The following is a 19,641-nucleotide window of genomic DNA, read 5'->3' on the forward strand; positions in this document are numbered from 1 at the left end:
GATAGACAATGGCAGACAACGACGATGGGAGTTGGAGGATGAGGGTGGGGTGAGATAGTAATTTGAGATTAAGATTTAGGAATAAAATTAATAATTTTTATTTTATCAAACATTACACGTAAAAATTAAATATTAATAAAATATATCATTGTTATAGATTAATAAAAAAATTCATGTCATTTAGTTATTATAAATTTAACGGTCGAGTGAGTAAAATAATTTAATTTATAAAATTTAATGAGTAAAATAGAAAAAATAAAAGTTGGGTTAGAAAAATAAAAGAGAGAATAAAGTTTTGAAGAAACAGTGTAATTTACCCTTAAAAAAATTATTATATTCTAATTTTCCTACGAGAAAGAGAGACAAGTATATTCCCTTCTGCCTCACCTCCTTCGCTTGCCCCAACTCAGTTCTTTTTCAATAATGGGTCATCGCGACAGTCTCCCCATCGCCGATGATCGGTTCCGACCAGACTCTAATTCCGGCGGTAGCCACCGTAACGGCGCCAACGCTAAACCTGCCGGCCCTTCATCGTCAAGACACCACAAATATTCAACACACCACCACCGCCACCATCCTTGCTCCTCCGCCTCCAGAAACCGCCTCGCCACCCCCAACATTCCACCCATCGGCCGTCCGATGGAATACATCCGGTCTATTTACGTCTTCGGCCGCGAGCTCGGTCGCGGGCAGTTCGGTGTTACCTACTTGGTGACTCACAATGAAACCCAGCAGCAGTTCGCTTGCAAATCAATCTCCACATGTAATATTATCAGCCGCGATGATATCGAAGACATCCGCCATGAAATCCAGATCATGCATCATCTCACCGGTCACAGGTTTCCCCTCCAAAACAAACCTTTTCTCTAAATTCTGTTTAGTTTTTGATAATTTTAAAGGTTCTAAGTAAATGGGGTTGATAGGAATATTGTTGAGCTGAAGGGAGCTTATGAGGATCGGCGCTCGGTGCATCTGATCATGGAACTGTGTGCTGGAGGAGAATTGTTTGATCGGATTATCGAGAAAGGTCATTATTCAGAAAGGGAGGCCGCTAATTTGTGTAGACAAATCTTGATGGTGGTGCATAATTGTCATTCCATGGGGGTGATCCATAGGGACTTGAAGCCTGAGAATTTCTAGTTCTTGAATAAGGACGAGGATTCTCCATTGAAGGCTACCGAATTTCGGGCTCTCTGTATTTTTTAAGCCAGGTGAGAATTCATGGTTTACATAGCTTGAACTTGTCTATGTTATTCGATCTCGAGCGTGAACATATGTCGAACTTTCTCTACTAATGTAGGAGATGTTTTCAGGAGTCTTGTCGGAAGTCCTTATTATGTTGCTCCAGAAGTATTGCACCGACGATATGGACCTGAAGTCGATATTTGGAGTGCCAGGGTGATTCTTTACATTCTCCTCAGTGGGATGCTGCCATTCGATGGAGGTAGTACTATTGTTTCTTATGAAGACGAGCAGTTCTCGTATAATAATGCAATACTGTCACAACCATACCTTTTCATAGGAGTTTGAGCATATGTATGAAATAAGAGCTAATTTGTAATTACAATTGCTATGTCGTGGATAAGTGAGAGGGTCTCGTGTTTCTGCTTTTGGTTTCGTATGCAGAATCTGAACAGATTATCTTTGATTCTATTCTTCGGGGACATATCGATTTCTTATCGGATCCATGGCCTTCTATTTCCGACTGTGCCAAAGATCTTGTGAGGAAGATGCTGCGAGAAGATCCTAAGGAACGGCTTTCAGCATTTGAAGTCTTAAGTAAGTTGGCTGTAAAGTTCATATTCAGAATTCTTGTTTGTCTCACTTCAAGTTTATTGGCAATTCTGTGAAAAAAAGAAATAAAGCTTCACTACTGCAGATCATCCATGGATGCGTGAAGATGGCGATGCATCTGATAAGCCTCTTGATGTTGCCATTTTAACTAGAATGAAGCAATTCAAGGCAATGAACAAATTTAAGAAAGTTGCTCTGAAGGTGAATTGCTTTCCCCGTCATGTATAACATGTAATCTACAAAAATCCATTAATTCGAAAAGAAGACACTATACTTGGGGATGAGCCATTAAATTATAACATTATGAGATGCTATCTCGCCCTGGTTCACTAACCTGTCCCTGGCGCTCATCTCCAAGTTCGAGTAACCTAGATTCGGTGTTCTAACCGAAATGTTTGGAAGCTGGGAATGCAAAAGATTGTAAGGATCCATTTTCAAGAGAACAAGCCAAAGATGACCTATTACTTTCTGGCTATTAGTTAATGGTAGCAATGCAGCAACACAATCTTCATGCATTTTTTCTTACTTTCTTTCTCTTCTTCCAGGTAATTGCAGAAAATCTATCTGAAGAAGAAATCATAGGTTTGAAGGAGATGTTCAAATCCATGGACACTGATACCAGTGGAACAATCACCCTTGGGGAGTTAAAAGCTGGCCTTCATAAACTTGGTGCTAAGCTTTCCGAGTCTGAAGTGTGGCAGCTAATCGAAGCAGTATGTTTCCGTTGTCTTTTATATTATCACTGTGCTTTTAAATGGAAGCGGTATGTTTCCAGGCTGATGTTGACGGAAATGGAACAATTGATTATGTCGAGTTCATAACAGCTACAATGCACATGAATCGAATAGAAAGGGAAGAACGCTTATATACTGCCTTCCAACACTTTGACAAGGACAATAGCGGGTAAATCAGTCTTATCATTTTCTTATATTGTAAATAATAGTTTCCGTACAAACCGAATCATATAGCCTCGTTGTGATTTCTGAGCATATTTGTTCAACTTGGTTTAGGTACATAACAATGGAGGAGCTTGAACAGGCCCTTCGGAAATATAATATGAAAGATGAAAAAACATTAAGAGAGATCATTGCTGAAGTTGACACAGATAAGGTCTGCTTATTCTATCTCTTTTCAGATGTGTATGTATGTATGTATGTATGGTATTTAAACGAAATTATTGCAATTGATGCACTGGAAGTACATTCCAACTGTTATTTAGTTTCTTTGACCATTGTAATGGGATCTTCATGTTTGATGTACCTGTTGCTCCTTGCAGGATGGAAGAATTAACTACGATGAATTCATTGCCATGATGAGAAAAGGCAACCCGGAGCTGGTTGGAAACTGGCGACGTAAGTAATCTGAACGCAACTTGCATATCTTCTGTTCGGTGCTTCAAATTCATGTCCCGACTTGTTTGTTAATTTACACATGCTGTCACTCGGTTTACATGCCGGAATTGTGAACTCTGTGCTGGGAAACCTTGTTAGGTAGTCTATTCCTGCCCCTGCCATAGAAATGGACCAAGATTGCATCAAACTGCGGCAGAGTATTTGGCTAATATGCACTTTAGCTTAACTATGATGTATTGTAAATTAAGAGGGAATATCGTAGATGAAGAGAGGTAGAAATGGTTAGATATTCGTTTCTCTATTCAAAATTTATCTTTTTAGTTATATTCGAATGATCTTTTTAGTTATTAAATTTCTAAATTTTATAAAATCATCATTGTGTTACAAGGTAGTCATTAAATTTATTGAATTATTATAAAATGATCATTAAATTTCTTGAACTATAACTATCTTGAACTTTATGATTATAAAAGTATCATGGTAATCGTTTTGTAATAATTTGATAAATTTAATTATTATCTTATAATTTAGAAAAGCTCAATGGTTAAAATAATTATTTAAGCATCACTTTTGGACCTCTCGTACATTTTACCCAATTGACTTTTGGACGGAACGCATTGAAATTCGACGTGGAAAGGTCCACAAAGAAAATTTATTATTTTTCAGAAAGAAAATGTGTGGAAATTTCCCGAAATTATCATTACTTAGAATAATAAATTCACCGTTTCCAAACACTCCCCGAAATCCTCTGTACCAGAAAAAACCACTCTACCAAACTTGAATCGAAACGAAAAATCTCAAATTAGGGATTTTGATTTACAATTCCCAAATTACACGTAAAAGTGTGCGTTTTTAATGCAAATCATTACGGTTATTGAAATTAGGGCCGCATGTTGAGTTCCTACTGTTCCCACTCCCTCTCTCAGCGCCCAATTCTTGCTCCTCTATTCAAATTTCGGGTTCCGAACCGGCCCTATACCTTTTCTCTAGACCAAAGCTCTCGGATCTTTCAACCTATTCCCAAGCTCTCAAATGAGGTTAGATTAATGCATAAGCATTTTTGTGTTTTGCATTATGTTTTCTGTTTCGCTAATTTCTTTCCCATGCTAAATTTTTGTTTTTGAGAATCCGAAGTTGGAATTTTGAAATGGGTTATGTCTGGCTAACAAGAAAATGGGGGAAGAAGTTACAAAATTGGAATCTAAACGCAAGCTTTGTTTAAAAGTTGTTTTTTGACCCTGAAGCTGCATTACAGTTATTTAGGTTCTGCTTGGTTGGTGAGAAAATGGGGGAAAAGGAATTATGTATCTGGAAACTTGATTAGTCTGCTTAGGCGTTGATATGGAAATTTAGTTGCTATATTAATTGGTTGAGTTTTAGAGTTCAACTAAGCATCTCGTCTATTGTGGTTATGTTATTGAAACTATGCCATCTATACTATTAATTCACAGGTGTTTTTTGGTTTGGTTTTTTTTTTCAATTTGCAGAACTGGAAAATTTCATGCTTTAGGCATGAGGGGTTCTCCCCGGAAAACCCAAAATCTGAAAATATAGAACATTTTCTGTCCGAAGAATTAGTACAACCTGAATTCAAGAAGCCTAGTGCCGGCAGAAGAGATTGGAAATCAACTCTCCAGGAGGTAATATTTTCCTTTAATTAGTTCAGGTTAATGAACCTCTAATGTTTATTTATTTACATGTGCAATAGATTGTACTTTCAGTTTAATCTGTATGCCTGTTTTCTGTTATCGGTCGTTCATTGAGTCTATTACAATCAGTCTCTTCATTGGTTTCAACAATTAATTTGTTAACTAAAGTTTAGTCTTGTATTGTATTTATGTCCATCGGAGGCAATTTGAATGTTGCTCGTTTGTGGACATTCAATCTTCACACGTATAATGCCGGTGATCCTACTTCTCTCATTTCTTTTATTTCAAGTGATTAAATTGGGACCGAGACGTTTAATTATTTTTTTCATTGTCTTTTTAGAAACTCAAATGGATTATTAATGTAGATAAAATTATAATTTTCAAACATGTCAACATGTTTGCTAATCTCTTTGCAGGCTGCTGATGCAGTATTGGGGGCGGTTGGTAGCAGGTGGACCGTACCATGGACAGCAGAGACCATTCTGCAGGTTGGTTTGTTAGCTTGCTTTACTTGAAATGATCAGATTGTTTTACTTTGGATGTATTACATGCATGAACCAATCCTGATCATTTCCACTAGAGACTATAAAGATGGATTGAACTGAGTAATGGCATCTTGTATTACTGTCTCATTCAAACTCTGGATGAATTACAGACGGGTCAATCAGTTGCATAATAATATTTTCTTTGTTCGCATAGGTTATGCTTCTCTGGGTAGCTGCATTCTGGTTCATCGGGTCTTGGATGATTCCTTTTGCTGCTCACATGTCAGGGTTCAGCAAGGAATCCTTAACATTCAGAGGACAAGCATTATTCAGCCTTGTGACCGATGTAACTGAAGGCCTTGCCGGGATTGCGATACTCCACCGCTGTCTGTCTCGGTTTCATCCCCTACCATCAGACTGGTTTAAATTTAGCTTGAGAGGGAAGTGGCTTTTCGATGTTATGTTGGGATGCCTCATGTTTCCAGTCGTCAACCGATTATCACAGTTCAACCTCAGCTTATTGCCCCTTATGCCTTCTACACCCGCAACCCTTTCAAGTGTCGAGCAGTCAATTTTAGCAAGGGATCCAGTAGCCATGGCATTATATGCAGTAGTAGTTTCTGTTTGTGCTCCTGTATGGGAGGAAATTGTTTTCCGTGGTTTCCTTCTCCCTTCATTGACGAAGTACATGCCCGTTTGGTGCGCCATACTCGTGAGTTCAGTTGCCTTTGCTCTGGCACATTTTAATGTACAGAGAATGTTGCCACTTATTTTCCTCGGAATGGTGATGGGTGTCATCTTTGCTCGGTCGAGAAATCTATTGTCATCTATTCTCCTACACAGCCTCTGGAATGGCTTTGTGTTCTTGGATTTAATGAGATGACACCGCCTCTGTTTTCTCATATCAGCTTTATTTTGGATCGACCGTACGGGACAGGAAAACACGTTTCAGGTCAATTCTCTAGGGTATACTTCTTGACGATCTATTTCACCGTATCTTCAATACCAATTGAATGCCTAGAAAACTTGTACAAGTCCCATCAACTAAATTATAACATGCATAATGTAGCATGTTCCCCTTATCCCATTACATATGGGAACAAGGGACAGCCATAATGTAGCATGTTGATAGGCCATTAAGTTGAATCCAGCATAGCTTAAGAGAAATTGCCTTCATCGATTCTGTTCGTCTTTGATTTTACAAGGAAACTGTAAAAGAAGCAACAGAGAGAATGAAGATCATATATTTCACTTTGGCCAAATGCAATCTTCCATCTTGGAATTGCAGGTTTACTCATGCAGGGTCAATGCCTATTTTCTTGATCACTGAATATGTAGGTGCTAACGAGGTATTGGCTTTGAGTCTTATAAATAGAAAAATAATGTTGGAAACACCGCTTCTTTCAATCCACACTTCCTCGGCTGTTTCCTCCCTTTTCCGGCGACTTATTTCTATGGAAACATCACCCTCAAAAAGTCACCATCTAATATAAACCCTGAAAGGGGTATACGTACGTGTACCGAGTCTGAACAGAAGGAATCTCGCAAGAGGTTGATAGGAATTTCCTATTTGGTTTCCGAAACGAAAATTCAGGAAAAATGCAACTTTGGGCTTTAAAAAAATCTGACCCGGGGATGGCTTCGGATGAGAGCAAATGGTTTCGGTTGAATCAGCTGGCATCAACATGGATAGGACGGAGAAAAAAAATATCCCCGTCCTCGATGAAGCATCATCAAGCGTTTTGAGCGGGAGGTACTAGTTTTCACCAATAGCACTTAACTACATAATTATCTACTCTTTACGTTTCACATCTGCAATCTTTTGCTCTAATTAAGAACTTGAGTAGCTTAGCATGCAGATAGTGATCGCTGGAACCAATAATCTCCTAAGTACAGAAATTGCTACCGGAGAATCAGAACCGATGAAATCGATACAGTGAACTTTTCCTCTCATGTTCTAAGTTTTTTCTAAAATCCTGGTGGGTTATTTTAGAGATATATTACCCACTTCATTTCTTTCAAGCATTGTGTTATAAACTACCATTTTCAGGGAACTCAAAGCAAAGTGAATCCAGGCAGATTGAACCCAATGCACCAATCAACATGAAATATGATAACATATTGTCACAAAAGGTTACCATGTGGCAAAACCCATATTTAAAAGAGGATCCCATATTCATCAGCATTGTGAACACATCTACCATAAGTATGTCGGAACCTACCAACGGCAACTTATTGGCCGGATAATTTAATCCTTCTTCTTTTCTTTCAATGCCCCCTTCGGAATCTTACTTGGAACTTTTGCATCAAAGACTGCATACTGCTTAATTTCATGCATTGCTTTCTCGGCAAATGGATCGACCTTGTCCTCGTATTTCTCATAAAGCACAGCTACAGTATGAAGTAGCACGAAGACTGTTTTGCAAAACCATTAAAGTAAATCAGAGAATCACAATGCTTATAAGGTAAAGGAGGGGAGCACAAAGGGGCAAAGCGCTTGAAGGCAACTCCGATACCTATGTAGAAAAGTGTCAAGAAGTTGCACCAATTTCCCACAATAGACAAGACCCACAAGCCAGCAATCCCCTGAAAAATCACGACGACATTCCAATACGATTGTCGGAAACAGAACAATACCAATAAAATCTTCAGGAACTGAGGACAGCAAACATGTATGCAGCCATTGCATCACTATATTAATTACGAGTTCGATGAAGAATTGAATCATGCTCTGTCAGAAATCTAGTAAACAAGTAAACAACATACGGAGAGGAACTTTTTAAGATCTCTCCCCGATGCTGTATCCCGCAGAACAACAAAAGTCCGGTTGATCTCAAACCTAAGTGCTTCTGCAAACTCTAAAACAGGGTCCTTAGGTATGTGAACCTCGGGAATAAGCGGTGGAGACGTACTCAAAACAATTTACATTAGCATGAACAAAAAGAAACCTGAATCCAAATATAACCACAAAAGCAGACAACAGAACCAACAGCTTACTTGTAGATGAAGGTAGCAGCATTCATCCACAAGAAAAGTAATGCAAGAGCAAGTATCGACAAGTGACACACTAAAGTGAGAAGGTTGTATTCTAGCAATTCGAACAACGCCCAAATCCCAGTTGCAACACCAAGGGCTCCGGCCGAAACCTTTTTGTTCCTCCACAGGAAATGTCGGCGACTGTTACACATACAATTTCACTACATGAGTATGCATTACACGATAGGAAATTGAGGCAAGTGACAATAATTACGGATGAGAATCACTTAAAAGTATCAATAATAATACGATTAGCGTAAAATTTAAGATAATCCCGGAATTTTTTTTGCTCTCATGAAGCAAAAGAAGTAAACTTTACTAGATGTAACCCCATCAATTCTCTTAATGAACTAGAAAATGCCTGGCTTCATTATTCATGCTAAAACAGATAATAACAGATCAAAAGCCATAATTAAGCTCAAACAACATCAATCATAGCAAAAATCCGAAGCTTGAGCTAAACCACTGAAACAGATCTAACTACGATTTAAAACGGAAATAAAGTATCTAAACAGTCGATATTTCTAAAAAGGAACTCAAATGGAACAAACTCAAGAAATGAAAAAGAAGAGGTTTTAGTAACATACGTTTGCCCCCACCGAAAACGTGGTGTTCGGGCCTTTCTCTTCCGAAGAGGCGGGAAACTTTGGCCTTCACCGACGATTCCGATGGCTCATCGTCGTCGGAATCCGCGATGATGATTCATGGCCATGGATCTTCTCAGCTATCTTCTCCATCAACGTTTCCTCGTGCTCCGCCATTTTCCTTTGAACACTAAACCCCTAACTACTCGTTTCGAAGAAATTTGAAATTGAAAAGCACAAGGAACGTGAAGCTCGAGAAAAAAGCAAAAATGGAATCTTCTTAGCTTTTACTGCTAAGTGCTCACTACGCTCTGCTGCTTTGGTGTGGCAAAATAGATTTAATCAGGGCCGTTTAATATCAATGTTTTGATCTGTACCGTTGAATCTGAGTGTTTTTGTAATGAAAAGCCGAAATCTGAAAAAGCTAAATGTATGGGACGTACGTTCGTCTCATTGGTAAGAGGATTAACGGGCCGTTTGATTTTGACGGAGATAGATTAGGGTAGTAAATGGTACGAGACAAATTACGAGTTATTCGAGATCGATTTGGTCAAAACTCGATAAAAACTCGACTCGATCTCTACTCTAGTTCTTAATGAGTCGACATGAGTTACTTGATACTTGACTCGAAAATATTACGAACAACTCAAAAATATAATACAATAAGATTTTTTTTCATTTCGAGCTTTTACAAGCTCCAATTCAAGGTTTCGAGTTCAAGTCGAGTTTAAAAATTTTATGCTAGCGAGTTTTTGAATTGAGTTGAGCTATATTTTAGAATTTTCAAATCGAATCAAGCTTAACAATATTCGAACTCAACTCAAAGTTAGATAGTAACCCTTTCATTTAGATAAATAAATCTATTGAAGATTGTGAAAGTTATTTAGAATTGTGATCCAAATTAACTAGATTTAAAGATTTTATAATATAATTTAAGATAAAGTACACAAATGGATCATGATTATAGTATATTATTTTATTAAGTTCATCGACTATATTAAAAGTTACAAAATAGTAAATCGACTATTCATTATGTTTCAAACTCGTCATTTTTCGTTAAAAATTGTCTATCGTCTGAGTTGGATGTTAACATGATCACTGGGATATGATAGTCGTTTGAGATTTTTGTATTGAGTTTTATCATATCACAATCCATTTTGTAACTTTTAATAGTAGAGAGACTCAACAAAATAATATTCTATAGTCGAATGACCATTTTATAACTTTTAATAGTCAAAAGACTCAATAAAGTATCACCCTATAACCGGATACCATTTGTATACTTTACCCTATAATTTTTTTGATGAAGAATTAAAATAAAAAAATAAGAATATTTTATTAGTGAGTGTACGCATGAAATTGTTACCCAACCTTTCTAGATCTGTGGCAGAGGTGATACGACTGTAATAGGGTGTTTTAAACAAATGGTGGAACCAGAAAGACAAATCTAAACCCGAATAAAAGATTCCCTGTTTTATTTGAACAAAACAAAGATTTGTTGAGTCTACTGAATCTTAATTGAAAGGTTATTTTTTTGTTTCTTTCTGACAGAAATAATATGGCTTCAGAATTCGGAACCAGAAAGTTTGATAAGATAAGTAATGGTCGGCCACCGCCCATGGCCAACTTATCATGTTCAATATCAACGTATTACGAACTGGATGAATCAAATTATTTCAGTAATTAAATTGATATTTATTATTTTTAGTGGTTATAAACTCGAGAACTAACGATTATAGTGAGATGATTGAACGTTCATTGTCAAATGATTGAAACTATCTAAAATAGATATTACTTTATAATCATCTTAATTTAGAAAAATAATGTATCATGGATCGAAACAATGGTCATTGTTTCAAACTGATAATATATACTATGTAAATATAACTGTTTAAACTTAAAATTTCTAAAAAAAAATAATAATATTTTCTGTCTAAATGACCAAATGCACTTTGACCATGGTGATCAAAGGAGGACTGATTTACTGGAAAAACAATGTGCCAAGAAGGACACAACTCACCGGTCTCACCGTTTACTATTTTGTTTTCATTTATTTGACGTCGACACAGCGTTTTAGCCAATGGAATCCAACTAAACCCTACAAATCCGTGAATGTTACAGATTCCAAGACGAACAACACTGAAGATTATACAACAGGGTATTAAAATAAGCAAAAAAAACCCCCATCATTTTCTTAATAATTTTTTCCGACAAATTCCCTCTAGAAAACGAGTCACTGTGAGTTGGGTAAAAAGCTTGTCTGTTGCACAATTTGCAGGAAAAAAAAAACACATAAAAAACGTCATAGCTTAACTAACTTCAACAATGTAGGGGTTATAGTCTTCACTGAACCCTATAAGTATACGTTCCCATGAACTCAACTGACTTAAAGAAAAAGAAGGAGACATGTTAAGAATGTTTCTTTCCTTGAAATCCTTGTCGAGATCGGTCCAAGAAGAAGAACATCGTCGAGGACGGCCGGCCTTGGCCGAATCGTCGAAAACCCGACGCGATCCATACACATCACTAACCGTGTGGAGGAAATCACTTGTGATAAGCTGCAATGGGTTCAGTGTCATTGATTCCTATGGAGATGTTGTTTATCGAGTCGATAACTACACCGGTCGACCCAAGGAACTCGTTCTTATGGACGGTTTGGGAAAATCGATCTTGGCAATGCAACGTAGCAGGGTACGTACTTAATTATTATGTTATTCCGACTCTTCGTTTTTATCGAAACACATTCGGAGATTAATTCGGCGTTGTGTCATGGACACAGAACCTTAGACTGTTGGATTCATGGCTTGTCTACGGAGGGAAGTAGGTGATCATTGTACATCAACAAAGGAGCCGATTTTCTATGTAAAGAGGTGCATCAACATCTTGCATGGAAACCCTAATGTGCTCGCATACGTATACCGGTGCCGGTCGTCGGAAAAAGGGTACGCGTATATGATCGAAGGGTCGTACTCGCATCGATCGTGTAAAGTGGTTGATCAGACAAAGAGGGTAGTGGCTGAGATCAAGAGGAAAGATGCAATAATAGGAGGCGTTTCATTTGGTGTAGAGGTTTTTATTGACCGACTATTATAACCTACTCGAATTTGACGGGCTGATTTTTATATCATCAATAATCGAATAAATTGGATTAATTTTATTATTGAAATCGAAATAACTAAATAAACTTATTTGATTTTTTTCTTTGTAAAATAAAAATTATCACCATTAAATTGAACATGTTACAATTAGTTAAATAATTGAACTATTCTATATTTGAATATTTAATTTCATAATTAAATTCATTTAATTAAACATGTAAACACGATTTTTTTATTTAAAAACATGTTCGATTTAAATTTTCAAAATCGAAAACTAAATTTAATTAACCGTCAAAATCGAATAAATCAAAAAAAATCTGATTAATCAACTATTTGGCCACTTCTACTATTAGTAGACTTCTGTTTTGTTTAATATAAATATATAATATTTTAATAGTAGAGATAGTGGGTTCAATATCCATTAGGAATAACAATGTCTTGAGATAGGAATTGATAAAATATAGTTTAACTACTTCAAATACCATTCATCTTTAAGTTCGAGTTTGAAAATGTCAATGACATTTCAATTTTGCCAATTCTATCACTGACATTTATGTTTCACTGCAATTATAACACCCCACTGTTAATGACTTAACGTCACGATGACATGATATCTTCGCGCCGTGACATTGCTGAAGTGGAACCCTCACCAAAATGATGTTGTTTTGAAACAACTTTTTTGATGTTAAAAAAACTCAAAACAACGTCGTTTTGTTAGAATCATTTGATATAAAATTTACTTTCCATAGGATTCGAACCTATATACCTTCAAATATTAATAGTAAAAATCTAACCACCAAACTAACTTAATAATCTAATATATTCTTAACAAAACTAATATATATCTTAAATTGCAGTTGTATACTTCTTCTCCCCTCTCTTTCTTCAACGTCCGTCGATCTTCTTTGCCGCTAATGACATTAAATATATTGTCATCCATTTTGTTATTCTTCTTCTCCAAAATACGAGAAGATTCACTCAAGGTAATGCATTGAATCAAAACAACTAACGCCGGGATTGTCTTCAAACTTGCCATACCGGTGAATTTTCTTTTTATTTTCAGACGTGAATATACAGTACCCATGTACATACATATACCAAAATTTTATTCTAATCCAACAATGAAAAGGAATCCCTTGTTGTAAGAGGAATTATATTTATGCGATAGAATCAGACCTTTTCCTACTATCACTATATTACTTTTTAGGAAAAAATATTATTTAACTAATTAGAAGTGAAACCAAAGTAAGCAGTTTAGTAGCAGTAGGAATGGTTAGTCGGAAGCAAATAACGGATGAAATATAACATAATTTTAGGTACATTTACCTCTGAGATCTAAGTTTTGGTCATTGAATAATGAGCGGTTGCATCTCTGTTTTGAACAGCCTGTGACCAGATGCCTGGTGACGAGACTGTCGGTGGTGATGCTTTCAACACATTTTTCAGTGAAATCGGAGTTGGGAAGCGCGTATCTCGTGCTGTTTTTGTAGATCTTGAACCCACTGTTATTGATGAAGTGAGGACTGATCCTTATCGTCAGCTCTTCCACCCAGAGCAACTCATCAGCGGCAAAGAACATCGACGGACGTTGAAGTATACAACTGCAATTTAACAAATATATTATTTTTGTTAAAAACATATCAGATTATTAAATTAGTGTGGTGGTTGGGTGTTTAGTTCGAAGGTTACAAGTTCAAATCCCATAAAAAGTAAAATTTTATTAAATGATTCTAACAAAACAATATAATTTTGGGTATTTTTAGCGTTAAAACGACGTCGTTTTAGTGAGAAAATCACAATAGCAATGTCACGGCATGGAGATGTTATGTCATTGTGCCGTTAAGACATTAACAGCGGGGTGACATAATTGCAGTGAAACATACGGTCAGTGATAAAATTTACAAGATTGAAACATCAGTGGTATTTTCGAACCTGAGATTAAAGGTGAGTGATATTTAAAGTAATTAACCCTAAAATAAAATAATACAACCTCAATTTAAGAAAGGGTAAACTACAAAAATATCCCAAACTTCTAGAACGCTTATATTTTGGTCACATAACTTCTAAACTTTTACAAAACCAGTTCACAGCAGTGACGGTGGTGATAAAACGAATTAAAAGTTCAATACATGTAATGCACATTTTAAAAGCTCAATGACCAAAATATAAGTATCCTAAAAGTTCAGGGACCATTTTTTTGTAGTTTACCCTTGAAGAAAAACAAAGGTCAAAAGCCAAAGTGCGAGAAACTGAAACTTCTATTGCCTCATCAATTGCTCTATACAATATACAAGGCAAAGAATTCACCTGCGGTATTCTACAACTATCCCTTGATACTACCATTGTAACATTTTCCCCTTTTTCAGCAACAACACAGCCTACAACGTGATATATTTACATACAACCAGGAACACCGATTTAGCCTCACGGAGGGGTTGATAAATAGTAATATTTATGGAATGCAAACTTCTACATCAAAAAAAAGAAAAGATTACTTGATTAGTCGAGCCTATCTCTCCCCCCGTTTCCAGTCTACGGGCATTAGCTTCCGTAACTTATGTTGACTGTTGCAAGGCTTATCCAAAACCGTTGCCGGAAGATTCGTACATGGCATCTTTACTACATTGGCAGTGGAATGTCTTGTATCACTCACTGTTTTGCCAGGCGATGATCTACTTGATTTAGGTGTAGACCAAGCCATCTGTGCTTTTTTAACACCATTTTTGTGATTGAGATCCTTCTTATTCTCGACTACAGAGAGCTTAGGCCTTTTCGAGAGAATTATATGGTCCGTGTCGCATCTCAACAGTTTGTCAGATCCCAACAATGAAGAAGTCGTCGCATATACTCCATCCGATTTCTCAATTGATTTTGACTTGCGAGCTTTCATGGCCTTTTGTGAAGGCTTCTTTGGCCACCTTATAATGCCATCTGGGTTCTGCCTCAAGGGTTTTGTCGCAATGTCACATAATGTTTGAGCTGCAGCCAATATTTTTGGACAGTGTCCAACTATCACCAAAAAGGAAACAACAAATGAGAAATGACAGACAGAGAACCGAAATGGCAATAAATTTGTCTATGTTAAAACAATAGAATGGCAAAAATATATCTCAGGCCACATGCCCTACATTTCGACCTAGAGTTTTTTAGTCCCAAAACTTCTACAGAAAAGATCAGCATATCTCTAGGCGGGGACAGAACAGGAAGCTACCCTTCAATAAATTGTTACCTTGTGGAACATTAAAAGCCTTGGCATAAGTTGCAAGAGGTTCTGCACGCTGTTCACATAAATGAAGAGTACCAGATGGCGATGCTATTTCACCTTCTGAATTACCAAATTTTGGAAAGGAAGGAATCAGGCTTGGATCATAGGCAAGTGATTCCAAGTTGGAAAAACAACCAGTTGCAGTCTCAGGTGAACTGGAAGTGTTTGGTACTTTTCCCCATCGCCCTTGGCACATGCACTTGTTTGATAAGAGCTTAACCGCATCAGGATTGGTTCTGCACCCATTAAGAGTATGCGACCAAGGAAATGGTGGCAAGCTAGCTCGGCGGAGCATTTGCTTGCCTGAACGAGTATCAGAATTATTCCTTGTGGATGTTGAAGGCTTGGTTGCATCGAGAAGTAAAGAGTCCAGATCTTTTGGTGGAGGTAACGCCAAGCGCTGTAAAATATCTTTGGGCTGATACAATGAAAAATCCGAAGGACTGGCAGGCATTTCACACTTGCCAGATGAATCCTGTGATTGGAACAAGATTAAGTACAAAGTTAATGACCTGTCAGCATCCATAAATTTTAAAAAAAAAACCTTCCCGTAACAGAATGTAAAAGAATTTCTGAGCATGGTATGGTTAGGCCATCTCTAGCGCATCGCTGGAGTAAAGAAAATCTCCACTTTGGAGTAGAGAAAGTGCTCCAACTATAGTAAAACGCTACAATTGGCGTTGCACTGTAGTTGCGCTACATTTTTTATTTTCTGATTTTTGGTTTTTATTTTTTTACTTTTTTATTTTCTTTTCCTTTTCTGTGTTACATTATTTTCTCTTTATTCTATCTTTTATTTTTTTATTGTAATTTCTACACAATAAAATAAAAATAATATAATAAATTCAAGTAGATTAAATTACAAGATCTTAATTTTCCAATTGTAGAAGGAAGAGATCTTAATTCTCCAATTTTCTCTGTATTTTCGCAATGTTATTTATGAATGTTTGATTTATGTTTTTTATCTTGACATTTATTAGAAATGTATATGTTTTATTTTATATTTGCAAAATCAATATTATATTAGTTAAATATTTTGAATAAAGTAGAGTTGGTGGTAATGTAGAGATAGTGCTGGAGATGAATTATTATTTCATCTTTAGAGTAGAGATAGAGATGCTGTAGAGTAGAGATGAGGGTTGGAGATGGCCTTAATAGTCAAATGACCTTGACACCAGGAAAAGTTGCAAAAACTAAAGAGATAAATAAAGGTGGAAGATGAAAATTACTAAAGGCTCCTATCAATAGGGCAGGAGTGTTTTATTGTGTATCACAGGTATCGATATCTTTACTTAATTTATGGTTGATTTCAGGATCAAATATAATAGATTTCTGCTCAAAAACTCACCTTGTTGCATGGTGATGGGTCTACAGAACAAGTGTCTTCTTTATCACCATTAACACTACTTGCCGGAACAGAAACAGAGCTCAGTGTACATGAGGGCATTTTCATGTGGGAAGAACTGTCTATATCCGCAACATTGTGGCATTGTGCTCTTCGTAGCGGAAGAATGGAGAACACCTTTCTAACAGAATGTAGAAAATTTTCAGTTGTGTTAGTTGCTTTCCTATCCTTCTCACCGCCTAAAATGGGATGCTCGAATCTACCATCAAGGAGTTCATTTAATGATAAATCCTCTACAAGCTTGGAGACATCATTTATATCATCAGACTTCAGTCCATACAATCCTGAAATTGGTTCCCAAAGGTGAATGGTGCAAAAAAAAAAAGACAGAAACATGCAATCGGTAGCTAATTTAAACGAAATGCATAGATAATATCATACAACCAATCACCAACAAATTGGTTAGGCTTGTACCAAACCCAGCATTAAAAAAGTGTACATGTTAATAAAAACCATTTTTTGGTAACAATGACATACCAAGGAAGTTGTTCCCACCAGAGGCCAGAGTAAAGCTTGCAAAACCACCCTTCTTGGAGAAAGAATCAGATTTCGGCTTCATAGGAACTTTGAAAATTTTCCTGTCACCTCTCTTGCCACTAAAGCTGTTCTTTTGTCTCAGCATTTGTGTTTTATCTGGAATGTATTTTACAAAAAAGAGAAAACAAACAATCAGCATAATCTCCAACATTTGACTCCAATAATTTCAACTATAAAAAAGGAGCCACATATTCGGAAACTAAAATGCAACAGAACAAAAGCATAAAAGAATCAGATGAGCTCTGGCAACTTGACCATTAACCAACATTACGGGGACAAAAACCTTCTTGAAGATCAGACAATTATCTAGACTGAATTAAATCTACATCAAATTAATGTGATATTTCCAAACAAGGGGAAAAAAAGGTACAACCTGATAAGTTACATTTTGTAGAATTACACCCTGGCTTATCCTTTACGTCATCAACTCCAGTTGAAATCATAATGTCTTCTATTTGACCAACACGTGTTTTCTTAGAAAATCCACTACTACTACTACTAAGCATTTTTCCGGCTTTTCTTGGTGTGCTAACAACATCGGAACCCAAATTTGGTAAGGGAAAACTGCTGCCCCTCTGATCATGCAGTTCAGATGATTCTTCCATACGAAATTGGGGCAGCTCACTAGCATGCCATCAAAGTTCAGCACAAGGAATCTTACTCCATGAAGCCAACTTTAAGGTAATAAAAATGCCAGTTCCATCTGCAAAATCATATCTTATTAGAATATATGTCAAAGATCAATTTCAGAACAAAACATTACACACCAATGACCAACAAATTGAAAAAAAAGTAGGGATAAGATTCCAACCATAAAAACCGTATGAGCGAAAGATAAAAGGCACCACAACCAATTATTGAAGAGAGAAAATAAGTTACATAAAATATTGCATCAAGAGAACAGCATTCTAGAATTGGTAGACATTTTCACCTATTAAACAGCTACTACTGTATCATCACAAACAATTTTCTTTTAGTAAAATAACATTCTCTGACTAAGGAGAATATGTTGTTTTTCATGGTTAGTTTGGGAAAAGGGTAGGTGGGTGTTATTTAGTATTCTCTTTTGGATGGATGAGAGTGTGATTGAAGATGATAAAGAAGGCTGGTAGGGGTCAAGAATGGGAGGACCAAAAGGCAAGTTCAGCTGACAGAAGCTCAGATAAGACAAATTTGAATTGCCTCCAAATATAGCTTCTTAGTCAGCCGATCTAGTGTTTGAAACACCAATCAAGATTTGTGGTAATAATTAGTAGTTTAAAATCTTCTATTTTTAGAGAAAATAAAAGGAAAGGAACCAGGTTGATATAAATTCGTATGACTGATTCTTGATTTTTCTCGTAGTGCCTTTTTAATTATTTTATTAGGGGTTTAAGGGTAGTTTTAGTTTATTGTAATAATTGAAAGTGAACATTTATGGATGCCATCATCATCAAACTCATGCCAAAGTTTCTAACTTCCATGTGTAATAATATTACTGAATTGGATCCTAAATGATTCTGTTGACTTGGAGAAAGTAACAAAGAAACAATAGAGGATTGTGAAGTTTAAAGCGTTACTTAAATGGTTCTTGGCAATACGTTCCTGAGAAATAACAACCAAGACACTTCAGCAATAAAAGGCTAAGAACCAAATCAGAGATCCCGCTTCTCTAACGCATTTCATAAATAATTTCTATGATGGTTACAAGAGATTCCATGTCTTAGACACACCACATAAATATTAGGGTATTGCATTTTCAATTAGAATTTTTTCAAGAATTTAACTTGTCTCAGCTGAAAACCCAAAAACATCTTTAGAAAATAGAAACATAAAGCCAAAAGGAAAATACTTAAGCTAAACAAAACGAAGTAAATCAACATATACACACACCTAACGCAAATCTGAAGTTATTGCCTTGCCGAATTGCCGCTGAACGAGTTCTGAATCAACCTTCTCTGGACGGAGGCGGTTTCCGGAGTCGGGAGAGAAGTAAGGAGCGGCGGAGGATAAAAAAACAGCTACAGTTGGGAAGAAGAGCAGCAAGGAGGCGCGGGTGGGAGATGGAGCTTGGGGGAAGAGGGAGAAAAATTAGGTTAGGAATTAGGATTTTCAAGTATATATATATTATGGGTAAAATAGTAAATTAAGGGAAAAAAATTTAAAATTTGGAAAACGTATTAATTTCGTGTGGAAATTTTAAGTAGATAAGAATGGTGGTCAAATGTTTATATTAGTCCATGGACTATATTTAAGTTATTAACTTAGCCTTTATACTTTCATTTGATCATTTTTAGTCCATCCATTTTTTTAAAGTTTAATTTTTAATTTAATTTTTTTAAAATAACTCTTAATCATTTAATATTAAATGATCACCCCTAAAATTATAATGTTTGAATCTAAAATCTTAAAGAATAACAATAATTACTTTACCAAACTCATTTTGTTAGTGCTTAA

The 19,641-nt window shown here is 36.3% G+C and overlaps 3 protein-coding genes and 2 pseudogenes across 3 annotated transcripts; 3 read left to right on the forward strand and 2 right to left on the reverse strand.

Moving 5' to 3' along the window:
- Positions 1–388: 388 nt before the first annotated feature.
- On the forward strand, positions 389–3,350 carry LOC120209393 (annotated as a pseudogene).
- A 537-nt stretch (positions 3,351–3,887) lies between these two features.
- Positions 3,888–6,528, forward strand: LOC120209417. Its single transcript, XM_039208436.1, has 4 exons — positions 3,888–4,183; positions 4,634–4,786; positions 5,212–5,283; positions 5,495–6,528. The coding sequence occupies exons 1-4, from the start codon at positions 4,037–4,039 to the stop codon at positions 6,161–6,163; spliced, it is 1,041 nt and encodes a 346-aa protein (XP_039064367.1). The 5' UTR covers positions 3,888–4,036; the 3' UTR covers positions 6,164–6,528.
- A 980-nt stretch (positions 6,529–7,508) lies between these two features.
- Positions 7,509–9,077, reverse strand: LOC120209401 (reticulon-like protein B3). The gene is made up of 5 exons (XM_039208426.1): positions 8,974–9,077; positions 8,278–8,457; positions 8,047–8,191; positions 7,797–7,866; positions 7,509–7,695 (listed from the first exon to the last, which is right to left on the reverse strand). The coding sequence occupies exons 1-5, from the start codon at positions 9,075–9,077 to the stop codon at positions 7,529–7,531; spliced, it is 666 nt and encodes a 221-aa protein (XP_039064357.1). The 3' UTR covers positions 7,509–7,528.
- A 2,233-nt stretch (positions 9,078–11,310) lies between these two features.
- On the forward strand, positions 11,311–11,993 carry LOC120209402 (annotated as a pseudogene).
- A 2,245-nt stretch (positions 11,994–14,238) lies between these two features.
- On the reverse strand, positions 14,239–19,275 carry LOC120209418. The gene is made up of 7 exons (XM_039208437.1): positions 19,082–19,275; positions 17,867–17,908; positions 17,579–17,778; positions 17,146–17,301; positions 16,612–16,952; positions 15,228–15,738; positions 14,239–15,007 (listed from the first exon to the last, which is right to left on the reverse strand). The coding sequence occupies exons 2-7, from the start codon at positions 17,869–17,871 to the stop codon at positions 14,508–14,510; spliced, it is 1,713 nt and encodes a 570-aa protein (XP_039064368.1). The 5' UTR covers positions 17,872–17,908; positions 19,082–19,275; the 3' UTR covers positions 14,239–14,507.
- Positions 19,276–19,641: the final 366 nt, after the last annotated feature.

This window comes from Hibiscus syriacus, unplaced genomic scaffold (assembly GCF_006381635.1).
Source record: "Hibiscus syriacus cultivar Baekdansim isolate YM2019G1 unplaced genomic scaffold, ASM638163v2 tig00018833_pilon, whole genome shotgun sequence".
Taxonomy (NCBI): domain Eukaryota; kingdom Viridiplantae; phylum Streptophyta; class Magnoliopsida; order Malvales; family Malvaceae; genus Hibiscus; species Hibiscus syriacus.